This window comes from Nipponia nippon, unplaced genomic scaffold (assembly GCF_047370975.1).
Source record: "Nipponia nippon isolate SJK-2023a ecotype South Korea unplaced genomic scaffold, ASM4737097v1 scaffold_1, whole genome shotgun sequence".
NCBI lineage: Eukaryota > Metazoa > Chordata > Aves > Pelecaniformes > Threskiornithidae > Nipponia > Nipponia nippon.
In genome coordinates, this window is record NW_028262290.1 from 25097543 (window position 1) to 25112173 (window position 14631).

General features: G+C 41.0%; 1 protein-coding gene across 5 annotated transcripts in view; it reads right to left on the reverse strand.

The window, feature by feature from the left end:
- Positions 1-8583: 8583 nt before the first annotated feature.
- The window catches only part of CPQ (carboxypeptidase Q), a 167657-nt gene continuing 161609 nt past the window's right edge, over positions 8584-14631 (reverse strand). For all 5 annotated transcript variants that reach the window (XM_087734969.1, XM_087734961.1, XM_087734979.1 and 2 more), the window contains one exon: positions 8584-9138. In XM_087734969.1, the coding sequence (XP_087591095.1) occupies positions 8978-9138 (161 nt within the window). In that variant the 3' untranslated portion in view covers positions 8584-8977. The remainder of the gene's footprint in view (positions 9139-14631) is intronic.

A 14631-nucleotide genomic window follows, 5' to 3' on the forward strand; every position in this document is an offset into this window, starting at 1 on the left:
GCTTGTTAGAACATTGGAGATTAATGGCAACAGGAGGATTTTTGTAAAAATCAGGATAACTTTGGGAAAAAGAAAGAGTCTAATGTAACTGCTTGCTCTGCTACAGTGCAGAACACCCGACGCCATCTGCGCACATTTGCAAATGTTTTTAAAGAAATTCCTACTGGCTTTACCGATGCTTATCTGAAGCTGCAATCTTTCTTTCTTCATATTTTAAGCCAGAGTAAATCAAAGGAACTCTGGGAGCTCTTCCTACAGTTGTTTTAAACTGGGCTGATGGGTTTTTTTCCATAGAGGAATCTAAAAGCGATAAGTTAAAAAAACAGGTATTAATTTCACTTTGTTAGTTTACAACAGTGAAGTAACAGAGGTCTTTCAAAGCTTTAGCTGGTCAGCAAAATATTTCTGCAAATACTGCAAAACTCTTACACTTCTATTTTAAAGGATCGTTTACTACTGTGAATAAACACTGCACAATAAACAACGTTGCTACATTTGCAACTTCTCTGAAGTCTGCCAAATCCTGATGTCTCATATAATCTTACACCTCAAACTGATTTAGAAGTATTGTAGCAGCAACTCTAAGACTAACTGCTGCAGAAACACAGAGCAGTAATGTTTTCCCCATCCATCACTTCACAGATGAGGGAGGGATGAAATTTTTGTTGACACCTCATAGAGTGCACACAGCAAATGTTTATTCAGTTCTTCTGTTTTGAAGATATTGTCAAGCCCTCCGCTGACAGCCATTACTGTTCCTGCTTGTTTAGACACAGCTCTGAAACGCAGAGATACGGAAAATGAAAAGTATTAGACTTCGGTGATTTCACAGTGTGATGACAATGTTATATATTATAAATCCATTGCGAATCCAAGTCTAAAAGACATACAAGTACTGCAGTTTGAACTATAATTCAGGCTATTTGGGAGGAAAAAAACAGCCTGTGACCCTGAGCTCTTCCTGAACATCTAGCATTTGGAGTGCAAACAAAAGTATTCACCTCCACACGGTCACCAGGCATGAAAACTCCCCTCTCATTCCAGTTCTATGGGACCATGGATGCAAAGGACCTTTGCACCCAGGGGATGAGCAGAAAGATTCTCCATGGCAATCCCACATTAGTTGCATAGAAAGAGGTCAACCAAACACCTGGACTCTGGTCAGTGATCTTCAGTTCTCTTTCCTCTAGATGAAGCCTGGAGTGATCACCCTTTCCACAGGACCACAGCGCAACCACCCAGCCTGACATGAGCTACCAATGGCTGGCTTATTATTTGTTTGTCACACAAAGACGTGGTGTCAAGAACAGCTGTGTCACACACTTCTTGCAGAACATTCCCAACAAATGCTTCTGGTCCTTACCCCATTGCCCAGACAGGTGGTAGATGCCCCATCCTTGGAAACATTCAAGGCCAGGCTGGATGGGGCTCTGAGCAACCTGATCTAGTTGTAGATGTCCCTGCCCATTGCAGGGGGGATGGACTAGATGACCTTTAAAGGTCCCTTCGATCCCAAAGCATTCCATGATTCAATGAATACAGCACACCCAATATGTTATCAAACGTGTAGGGGATGGAGAACCCCCTAACCAGAGAGGCTGCTGTGGAGCAGCCTCTGCTGACACCAGCAAGCACTGTTGGGATTTTCCTCAACAGAGAAGGACACGCACATTTTCTCTAACTTCTCCTTTGAGTTCAAGCAAACGCATGATGTGAAACACCTGAAATGAGATTTCATAGAATCATAGAATCGTTAAGGTTGGAAAAGACCCTTAAGATCATTGAGTCCAACCGTTAACCTATCACTGCCAAGTCCACCACTAAACCATGTCCTCAAGCACCATGTTTACCCGTCCTTTAAATTACTCCAGGGATGGAGACTCAACCACTTCCCTGGGCAGCCTGTTCCAGTGCCTCACTAACCTTTTGGTGAAGAAGTTTTTCCTAACATCCAACCTAAACTTCCCCTGGCGAAGTTTGAGGCCGTTTCCTCTCATCCTATCCCTTGTTAATTGAGAGAAGAGACCGACCCCCACCTCACTACAGCCTCCTTTCAGGTAGTTGTAGAGAGCGATAAGGTCTCCCCTCAGCCTCCTCTTCTCCAGACTAAACAACCCCAGCTCCCTCAGCCGCTCCTCCTAAGACTTGTTCTCTAGACCCTTCACCAGCTTTGTTGCCCTTCTTTGGACGTGCTCTAGTACCTTGAAAGTAAAGGTCTACACTTCCTTCTATCATGTCTGCTTCCTTCTAACAACTTGGAAATTAATCCTGTCTTCATATTTAAAAATTTGTTCCTGTTGATAAATGGATTCATTTTTTGTAACTTAGGCTGTTGTTTAATACATGTGGTATTTATACAGAGTTTACTGAATTATTTCATTTATTATCTTCTCATACCCATGGAGACACTAGAGTTTATGACAGGAATGAAAAGAGGTTTCAACAACTACACATGCCAAAACCTAAGTTCAGCTATTTAACAACCTAAAGGTATTTGTGCATTAAAAAAACAATCACTTCCATCATTTTATGAAGGTCGAACAAGACGAAATTTTTAAGTAATTTCTTCTACTGCTCATACTTATCCTTCCAATAAGTTCGCCATATAGCCAGAAGGGACTCCTGCTTGGAGGGACAGCAATACTAAAGCCAGGCTGAGTTCCCAATAGAGCTGTATCTTGTTTACCATTGCAAAAAAGGCATATAGGAATTCACAACAACTAGTGTGTATTTGCTTCTCAAGGTTTCATGTTAAAGGTTCAGGCTACGTTATAAAGGCTTAAAATAACTGCTACACAGAACTCAGCACTGGGAATCACTGCTTGAAGAGAAGCATGCATTTTCTTGTAGATATTTATAGCTTTCTCTGTTTCTACGATGAGCAATTTGGAGAGGTAAAGCTGTCAACATTTTATTTCCACTCAGAAACGACACAGTGATTTATGCCTGTTAAACTGTCCATGGTTAAATGCCTCATGACTCACTTTCTAGTAATTCCTTTTATTAAACTCATCTTACTGATGAGCTCAAGCTTGATAATAGCCACAGAAAGAACAGCATGGCAGTTTTATTAAAAAACATGGATATTTTGTTATCTGCTTTTGAACAATCATTAGCCTCTACATTGTGTATCATATTAAAAGCTGTGACACCTTTCTGTCCTAGTGAAAGAAATTTAAAGCAAAATAAAAAATGATGACTTGAATTGTAAAAGAACTGGAAAAGTTGCTTTTAAGTACAGGCACTGATATGAATTCTCTGCAGCTGGATCACTGACATAATATCCCTGGAAAAAGCAAAAGATATAGACAGTTTAGGATAAGTAACATATTGAATAATCACATTCACAAAGGTGAGGTCAAAATATTCCAGACACGAGTCGCAAAGAACCTCAGTGAAATCACAGTTTTGAAGACCTTCCCAAAGATTCAGTCCATGCACAGGATGCCAGTTTTATCAAGATGCATGCAGCACTATGATCCCAGTTCCTACTAAGACTAAAGAATATAGTTGCCACTCTGTAAATACAGATTTTTTTTTTTTTTTGGCAACTTCTGCTTATAAAGTGCATGCTTTGATAAAAAGCAGAAATTAAGTAATCTTCAGGATAAGAAAGCTTTTCTGTATTATGCATAGAGAGGGAAATATGTGTAGGTATGTATTAATGTTTTAAGGTTAATATAAATGGTGTAAGCTTACTCGTTTTCCTTCCAGAAATAACTAACTTGGTTAACTGAGAGAAAACAGAAAAATTATTTTCTCATTTCTCTCTCTTGAATTTGCAGTCCAGAGCGTTGCATATGCTCAGTCAAAAATGTCACTTGTGCACAAAATTTTACACTTCAGCTTCAAAATTATCTCAGTCGTATAAAAAGAAAATAGCAACTCATTCATGGGCAGCACAGTTTGGCTGAGGTAGGAATTTCTGTATCCTAAAACTTAACTTTAGGACTGACTGGCTGCATGGCTTTTGGAAAACCATTTGAGCTATTCTCTTTTCCCATACTGCCCCACTGTATGTCCACCAATTTTGTGAAAGAGACTTAGCATGCGTGTGACAGTCCAAGGCTGTGAAATGATATATATAGCTGGCATTGTGTGCGACCATTTGGCATACATAATCATCCCACATCATTCCTGGATGCAAAGTACCGTTAGTTTAAAATGGATACGCCTAATGTCCAAATTCTATTTTGAAATGGCAGCATCTGGAGGAGGAATATTTCTTTTTGTTTGTCATGACAAATAGTAAATGCAAATAGTAATGCAAATGCAAATAATGCAAGTAATGTAAATGCAAGCAGTAATTACCAAAAGACACATTTTACAGATTAATTCTCATGCAGCTAAAAGGTGTTAACTTCTTATTCCTCCCCTCCAGTTGAACCTCACCTCTGCTATGAACTTACATTTTACATGCATCATACATTTTAACACAGTGTTATTAAATCAGGCTGCAACAAACACGAGCACCAAACACCACTACCAACATTTAACAGTGAAACTGAGGTAGGTTTAGGTAGTGTTCCCCAACTCACCCAGCAAAGCAGAGTAAAACATTGGTACTTGAAGCCACAGTCCGTGCCTCAGTCTTACCTTGCTCTTAATTTTTGTGGTCCCTCCTTCAGATATTCCCTCTTTGGTTTCCATAAACCTGATTTTCACATAGTTATACAGAAAATCATGACTGGTGACGAAAACTCATTGCATTGATCACAAAGCTCTGCCTGCCTGTAACAGAGGCCAGTGACAATGGCAAGTGGTGGCCCTGATGGAGCTCTCACCCATGTACTTATGTGCTGTTCTTCAGAGTCATCTCAATTGCATCTTGCAGTTCCTGAGCCCCAAGGCACAAAATACTCAGATTTTTTTCAGTCCATTAGTCATTCCTAATATCCATATCACAGTGCAGACACTGAGAAAGATAGAGTGGAAAACCAAAAAAAACCCAGAAAATAGAAACTTCACATAAACTAAAGGAGGGTGATCTGTCCTGAAGTGAAATCAAACTGCAAGCTACACACAGAGCTGTATATAATGTTGTCATAGAGGTCCCTCCTCCAAGGGCAAAGAGGATTACTAAGATGAGAGGTGCCTAAAGGCCTCAATCAGGCGCTAGCACAATATATTTATTAAACAATTGTAACTACAGATCACAGCTCCATAGCCAGCCAAACCTTTGTGCAAAAGGGCCGGAGCTTCCAGAAGTAATGACCATGAAAGACTAAGGTGTGCAAAAGGACAGTGCTTCCATATACTTGCTGTAGACAGAAGATTACAAAAGTTGTAAGTTAAAACAGATTAAAAAGAGTAAACTAAAACAGATTAAAAGATAAAAAAACTTACAAAAGTTGTAAGTTAAAAAGTGTGGTGCAAAGATAAAATGGACCGTGCACAAAATATTTCTTCCTATTATACATGATCAGGCTCTCATATCATTTAGCAGAAAAAAGAAGGAAAAAAAAAGATGCTTCTCTTCCAAAAAGTCTTGAATTTTCCCATTCAAGAGTGATCTGCGACGCATGCATCATTAATTTCTATGCAGAAAACATTGTTCACTTCAACCAGCAATTAGTGGTAACATTTCTATCCTGTGCAGTGATGAGATTTTTATGCTAATCATTACACAGCAGTAAATTAATCATTTGGGCACATTTAGATGGTATGTATATTTCATGAGACAGATATAGATATCAAGATCAGTTTGATATTTACTCATGGTAAATGGAAGTGTCTCAAATCATTATGGGGGAAGCATACTAACTAAATATACAGCCAGAGATGTTTGCAGTGTAGCAGCACCAGAAGCACCGCTTCATCTCTTGTTCCAGGAAACAGCTCTCTTCCTTTGTTTTTAATTATTTTAAGGGAGGTAAAAATCTTGTGGGATCACATAGAACTGAATCATTCAAAGAGACAGTGAAACTCCAATAATGTCTTGACACATGAAGGACAAAAGCACCAACTCGGTTTCCTATCCTGCAATTCTTCTTTTATTACTGGCAAAATTACCTACGTTACATTATGCAGTATTGAAAAGAGACTTTTCATCAGCATTTGTGCTATAGTCTAGTCGGGTAAATGAATTATGTATTGGCCTTGTCCCTCTGTAACTATGTCTGAAAGCTTTGAGTTGTAGCAGAAAGGAAGGCTACCCAGGGGCCTCCCTTCTTCTCAGCAGAAGCAAGAGATTTGTAATACCTTGAGGAAAATGTTTATTTGAAATTAAAATTTTTGACATATATTTAAATACTACTGCTGTTTTTTCAGCTCTCAGCTCAGAGATCTTTGCAGGCAAAAAGCAATCTAGTCCAAAGCTGACAGTGTTTTATTTTATCAGAGGGAAACATACACATGGTCCCTTTATCTTAGAATGTCGTCAAAATACTTATGAAAAGCACAGATTTATGGCAGCTGACCCTGACAATAATAGTAATATAAATAATATCCTCAGCTGTTACTTTCTCAACTAAAGAAAGATTCTCAAAGATCAAAGGCAGCATGCCAGTGGAAAGCAAAGTTACGCTGGCACACCTGGATCACTTCGGAAGTGCTCTTCAATTGAAAATTGACCAACCGTTATATGTTTAATTGCCACCAATTGAAACAGCATAATTGCTACACTGAGCAGGGATAAAGATGAGCTATTGCACAGAAGGTACAAAATCCCACTGGGAAAAGAAAGAAATTTAGTAGCATCTCTTTGTTTATGGAAATTTTTGAGAGAGGTACATCTGAACAAGCAGGTTATCAGGACAGCACTGTGAAGAGATGAACTTTTAGATCTGAGAACCATTACAGATAGAAAAAGTAGGGGTGAATCAGAAAGACAATGTCTTATTTTAACAAAACCTGGTTTTATATATAAAAAAACCATTGTTTTTCAATTTGAGAATTTGAGAATTCAATTTGAGAACTGAATTTTGATTTCACTATTTCTATAAAAAGAAGATAGCAATTTTGATTTTTGAACATTTTTTCAAAATCCACTCTGCCAAGCTTCTCTCTAGAACTGTATATCTGAAGTTGACGTGAAGGTTAAATTTTCTTCAGGGGCATCAAGGTCTTAATTTTTACAGCCTATCTCATGTAGCCTAGGATCGAACAAACACATCTTGGCATGTGCTGCGGCACCACGTGCATACCGCAGTGTTCTTCTCCTCTGCAGAGAGTATTCTTGACTCCAGAGATTCTCCGTTTGACTTGGAGAAAAACACAAATAAACCCCATTTCCAAGTGAGAAGAGGTTAAGATTTGTAACAATGACTGTAACTTCATGGAGAACCCTTCTGAACCTCTGATGCACAAAGCGGCATACCTTGAGGGAAAAAGATGTGGAACGCAGTTCAGGAACCAGTCAGTAATATTCTGTGAAGGTCAAAAGGCTGGATTTAGAGACAGCTGAGGATCTGGCAGTGGTGAGCACCACCAGCTATGCTCTTGTCAAGCAAATCAGAAAGCAGCAGCACAGGCACCATGCCTTGAAAGCAGAGGAAATTTTTGCTAACTTTGTTTCAATACTGTTTCTTTAAAAAGAAAGAGCAGAGTATCTCCAGGCAGCTTTTATATTCCTGAAATGATTTGGAGGGAAAATTGAAATATTTAATAAATTTGATGTAAACCTGCTATTATCATGGTAAACAGATAATCATGGTTATTAATTCTATAAAAATGAATGGCTCATCACTCAGCTATTGCTCAGCTACAGAACTGATTAACGGCACAAGGGACTGTCTGCCACTTGGTTTAATACGCTGTGTTCTTCGTTACGTTAGTTGTTTGGTGATGATTATATTGCAGCAGTTATTCTCATCTGTAAGTCTGCTTGTTGTAAAATTTAAAAGGACAAACAAAGATCATGTCACAAAGAAATAAGCAGAAATCATATGCCTTAAATATTCCCCAGCCCCAGTTATATCTTCTCTACAGATACCCCTGAAACTCATCTGAATAGTCATAACCTTTGGAGCAGGAAAAAAAAAAACAAACCCCCCAAACCAACAAAGTATACAAGAATCAAATTCCCAGATAAATTCCTCCATCACAGCACACATCTACCAGCATTCTCTTGCCTGGCTTCCAGCAGGGGAGGGCATCCCTGCAAGAGAGGGGCGGCTGGGAATGGCTTCAGCAGCCTGAATCAAAATCTGCTCTTACACTTCGTTTGGATACCAGCTGGCAGGTAGTGAAGGTCACAAATCACAGCTGTGATGCCGTTTCTGAAACATCATGGCATTTCAGAGAAAAACTGCCATACAAAATTCTCTGCATGTCACTACGGCGAGTCTTCCATTAGGAAGAAAAGGACATGCACAGCTTTCCACGGGGAGGTGCCTGAAGAAACACAGGAGATCTGGGAGTCCTGTGGCTGGCTTCCTATCCTCTATGTCCTGTTTATCTGAGTCTCACATGAAGCAATCTTTAGTAAGATTTAACAGCGGGACCTGAATGCACTATTAAAAGCCCTATTATTTTCACATTTTGACCATTATTTGACCATTTTACCATATATTACCATTAAACCAGCCAAGATTAATTTGTCCTATAACCTGAAAAAATATAGAAACTACGGTATTCTCGTAAGAGAGTAAAAAGAAATGTCTGTTTTATTAATAGTACATCATTCTAATGCACAGAGTGAAAGACAGAAAACAAACCCATAAACATGTATACTAACTCAATACATTAGTTATTCTGATGCAACAAACTTATTTGGTATATTTTTCCTGCTGCACAGGATCACTTTGCATACAAATGGTTATTATATCATAGTCAAAGAGGTATCATACCTTCATCAGAAATTTAAAAAGTACTTAAAAGAAGAAATTTTAAGTGAACATCACAAATGGAAGATACTAAAACAGCAAAAAGAATGAGGAATGTGTAAAAGAGCATATGCTTTGAGGAAAACAGACATAATAATGCACAAAATCACAATCTTTACTGAAGAACAGAAATCTTCTTTCTTGCTCTTTTATTACCTTGGCAACATTTCCTCCATGTCGGCAATTACATAGGAGACAACAGTCCAAACAGCAGCACAGAGATTCATCTGGTTTGGATCCTGAACTGTCATCGTGTCCCCTTGAGAATGATGAAACCAGAAGTATTTACTGAGGTCATCACGCAAGCTGGCACCTACAGAGACAAATGGGCAGTATTCCATTATAGGAATACAAATATTTAAAGAGGAATATAAACTTGAACCCATTCCTGGGCTGTTTATGATTAAATCCACATGCAACTGTATAAAGTTCCATATAATAATTGCACAGAGCCGTGGCATGTGCAGTTTGTAGGTTTTAGGTTAATTGACTTGAGTGAGCACGAGGCAGCAAAAATTCACACCGGCGAAAAGCCGACCATCCCCTGGGAGATTCGTTTCCTCAGCAACAGTATACATCCATTTTCCTCTAAGACCACCAGAGTCCAAGCAGAAAAATCCCTACAGTAACCCCCCTCACGGCAGTGCTTCCTCCATTTGTCACCCCACTGCTCCCATGATGAGTTATGACTGAGTTGTATGAGTCAAGGATCCTCTCCTTGCTGTTATTTGGGTTGGGGAAAGCTTTGGAATTCGCTTTGTGCTTTTGAGCCTCTGTTCATCACAAAGATGTGCTGTTTCAGAGCAGTTTTCCAGATAACCTGGGGTAACCCAGATAGCCCAGGGCTACATTACCCTCGCTGTCAGGTGTCCCCATCAGCCGGGGCAGAAGCAAGTTGGGTGAAACCACAGTTCTTCCCATTCAGCAACAACTGACTCCCTCTGGGGGCACATGGGCAGGGAAAGGACTACTCTTCCCCAAACCAGGTGGGCTCAGGGAGCACAAATAATGCCAGTGAGGCATCACTCTAGGCCCCACGGCACACCAAAGCCAAGAGGAGCAGAAGCTGCTGCCCCACCGGGCACTGCAGCAGAGATACCAGTGGGGTATTTTCACTCTGGCCATTCTCCGCCTGGTCCAGTCCCCACCGATCCTCTCTGACTCCCCATTCCCTTGCATTTTCTTCTCTCCCAGTTCTCTACCTCTGCCTCTTCTTCTCTGGTTTTATCAGCCTCCATCTGCTTTGTTTTAATCCCAACAACCCTTCTCATCCTAACAGAACTCCACCCCAAATTTTGAAAATGAGTAAACGTGATGTTTTCCCCCACCACACTGATTCACTCCCTGCAATTCCTTTGCCTCGATTCCCTTGGCCTGCTCGCCGATGGGGGCTAGGAGGTGCACAGCTCCCACCTAGCACAACAGGACCCCCTCCTTGCTTGGCCACCCATCCCAGAGAACAAGCACTGGTGTGAATTCATGAGTAAGAGCTACGGGCCGCAGGCGGAAACACAGACCGAGGCTACTCCTACCATGCCAAGTAAGACAGAAAAACCCCAGAACTGTTTGATTATAAAGATGAAGTAAATAAATTATTCATATACTTATTTACACACAGTGGAAATCAGTATCAGATGATGAGGGCTTTGATATACTCCTGTGTGCTCATAAGACTTACTGTTATGATTTTTCTTGGTTTCCCTGAGATGCCTGAAACCTTTGAAGAGAATGAAAGCAAAATTTCTCACAGCGTAACTGTGCATTCCTATAATAAATATACTTTTGATCACTCATATAGCCACTCAGGACAGAGTCCAGCTCTCACTGTGGTTAACAGGCATGTTTCTATTGCTGTAATGGGAAGCGACTTGGACTGCTTGTTTCACTGCTGTTTTAGAAAGAAGGAAAAGAAAGGTAATTCATCTTACAATTCCAACCAAGATGAAGATCCCTTCATAAGAGAGATGATATGCAGAAAGACCAAATGCCGTAGCATATGGTTATACGGTATTGTGATTGATTTTATTTTAAGAGGCTCTTCTTGCTCTTAAGAGACTTGTTTGCTACCAACTTGAAGCAGTGCAACCCCACAGAAGTCACTGGGTAGGTTACAGGTGCTGAATTATGTTCCAATAATTTTAGCATTGAATTTATGTCAACTCATATTCACTTTTAAAATTTGATTCTGAATTCTTTTAAATATATACAACCATAAAAGGGTTGAACTATGGTAAATTCTTTAACTGATGGACTTCTGCACTACAGACACATTACAAGTTAAGCCACGGAGGCAAACCCATTACAATTTTTTAACACTTTTATAAGACTCAAGACAAAAATTGGTTGCTTGGAATTTGTTGTATTCCACTATTTCACTAATCAGAGTAACTATGGATTTACAGAGCAGCGTTTTATCTCTGTAAAAGGAACAAGGATAAACATCCTTTGCTTTGTAATGTTTAACTCCCTGAAATGCTGAAACGGATTTGTTTCTCTAAACTGATTTTAAAAATTAGAAAATCATTTGACTTTGGCATCAAGCAACTGCTATGCAAGAAATGTCAGAGTGTGTGAGTAGAGAGAATATCGAAGGGTTCCTAAACTAGCTGTGCTGTCTCTTTCATGTCTTGGGCTAGCACTGAAGTCAGTGACCTGTAAACATCTTGTGAGACTAAGGAAAAGACCCTAAGAAAGCAGTTTTATCCTACGTAATTAGAAACAAGTGAAAATCCATGTTCTTGGCTTTGAGCACAAGAACAGTTTACAGCCGAGGGCCCCACGCAAGCCTCTAGACATGAAATACCCTGGGGCACAGATATGACTGCAAGCAATTTTCACGTCTCCTGCTCCAAACTTGAGACTCCTCCATGTTGATGTTAGCTGCCTGGAGATATTTATGGCTTCCAGAGGTCACCAGGCTGTGGCAAGACGCTGAATAGTGCCCTTTTGCCAGTAAATGCATCCAGGACTGAGATCAACCCCTGGAGATGACTGTGAAGAGGGACGTTCTGCGGGGCTCCGCGGACTGCAGTCATGTTGGGTTACCTAAATAAAGTCCATGGGATCTTATAGCCCCTTTTCTAAGAAAGTAACAGAAGCAGCAATGCTGTGAGCACAAACAGCCATCCTGCAGAAGGCAGGGGCAGGGAGAGAAGAACTCTGCATAATGCTTCAAACAGGGAGGTTTCAAAGTACATCAGGTGGCTGACCAAACTGGATCCTTGACAGTCACTGGATTATTAACCCTTCTCAAACAAAATCTGCCTGGAAGCCAAACATGCCACTTCCAGAAGCTTGAAAGAAACTGGAAAAATTCACCCAGACGCAAGTTTTAAAACTCCAATTGCTAACCACTTTGTTCTTTCACCTAAAATTCATCTAAGGGTTTTTTTTTGTTGTTATTAGGTAACATTTCTCTCAGGAACAACAGCCAGTAACAAATGGAGGTTTATTTTTGCCAAGTGCGTAAGCTAGCAGTCAAGTAAAACACACGAGTAGCCATGTCTCATAGACCTGCTATAAATTATTCACTTGTCTCCGTGCTAGCCACCTATAAAGGGGAGAGTATACAGCCACACAAGGGTCTGAAAGCTCTAAGTACTTAAAAATCCTCAGATGGGAGGTGTTATGTAGGTATGTATCATGTATTTAATTCTGATTTCTAGGCGGAACCAATAAACAGAAAAACGAGCAACAGGCTGGGTGCTCTACTGTCACGTTTTATGTGCTTTGCTGCTTTCCTGTGTTTGCAGAGCAAGAACACCCATAAAGAAATACGGGATATTTGCCAAACAACCCTCTTTAATTGTCCTTTATCAGTCTGTTCAGATTTACAGTGATGAGAATCACATGAGGAACAGTGCTGGCCGATAAGGAATTCAGTGAGAAACTGCTTCTAGCTGGATGTAGTAGACGTTGTGGCATCGAAACAGGGAATGTTAAAAACCGCTGCCAAAAATGCTGTACTTACTATTTGAATGGATGAAAAATACTGGAAATTAAAAACTGAAAATAATTAATCATTTACAGCTTCAATAAGAAAATATGCAGATAATTCATCATTCCATTACAAAGTGGCAGGGAACCCTCTTTAGTACAGTGGTCCAGTTCAGGTACCTAACGGCAGCTATTTAGTGCCACTCGTGATCCCTCAGGGCCTGGTGGGACCCCTTGGCGTCCGTCTGATGGAGCGCCCAGGGAAGATACATCTCATGCCTGGAGCAGCTCCTGGGGCCAAGCAGTCCACTATTCGGTAGCATGATGTGTGTGTTTCGGGACCTTAAAACAGGGTTCTCCTTGTCGCAGCGAGGCACCACCTTACTTGCCATTTGAGGGAAATAGTTGCCTAAGTAGGGTCAGAGGCAAACACTCAGTAATGCCTCTAACTTCTCAGGTTGGGCTTTCTGCCTTCTTTACTGTGGAGGTTGTGGGTTTTTAATTTGCTTTGGTTTTCTGCTTTCGACTCCTGAGATTGTTTCCTTATACTTGACCTATTAGTGAGCCTGCACGCTGAGCAGGCTGCAGATGAATCAGATTTTGTCCTCAGGTTATAGAGCAGGGCAGCACTTGCCAAACAGATCAACTTACTGCATAAATGTAATAATTTTAAAAATATGCACAACCAGCATATGCTCTTTTGTGACCAAATGCCTTGAAAACCCAAATTGCACTGGGGCGTTTGGGGGGATACTGGTGTCATATGAGCTGACAAAATCATTAATCACAGGGGTACCCTTAGCACAGCAGGCAGGTGTCCTGTGATCAAATCCAACTCCTAGGAAACATATTGATCCTAGGTATTGCCGGCCTGCTACACACAATTCAAATACAAATACTATTTACCCCTTCTCCCTTCCCCAAGTGCTGCGTCTTCTTTTAAAACTTGCCATCTTCCAAGCTTTGGCCACCAAGCGCACGTGTTTCTTCATGAATTGGTTCACTGTCATGCAGTTGCGAAAAAAATAACGCAGTGGTATAAAACTGCACCAAAGCAGTCCATTGCTTTTTGTTTTGTTAATGTGAATTATGGTTGCTGGTACCAGAAGGAACAACCAAACATAACAACTGTTGTCTGTCAACCTTTTGCTGCTACCATTGCCAACCCTGCCACCCTCTCCGTTTGTCCTGTTTGTGACTTGCCCGAGGCACTGTCACAAACATGCCATCAGGACCTTGATTCCTAGCCCCAGATAGTGGCTACCTCATGGAGCAGGAGTAAGACAGGCCACCTCCTGTGCCACTGCACTGGGGGCAACATCTCCAGAAATGGCATCTCTCCATCTGCCCATCTGGAGCTCTTTACTGGAGTCCAGCACAGGGCCGCTAAGATGATTAAGGGACTGGAGCATCGTTCATATGAAGAAAGGCTGAGAGAGGTGGGGCTGTTCAGCCTGGAGAAGAGAAGGATCAGGAGGTATTTTACTCATGTGTATAAATAACAGATGGGAGGGAATGAAGGAGAGGGAGCCAGGCTCTCCTCTGCAGTGCTGACGGACAGGACAACAGACAATGATCACAAAACAAAACAGATGAAATTCCATCTGGACACCAGAAAACACTTTTGTACTGAGAGGGTGGTCAGGCACTGGCACAGGTTGCCCAGAGAGGCTGTGGACTCTCCATCCATGGAGATATTAAAAACCTGACTGGGCATGGTCCTGGGCAACCTACTGCAGCTGACCCTGCTTGAGCAGGGGGGTTGGATGAGATGATCTCAAGATGTGCCTGCCATTCTCAACCCTTCTGTGGGACTCTCTAACCCCTGGTGCCTTTTCCTTGGCTCATTCAGACATCTCTTATAACCGAC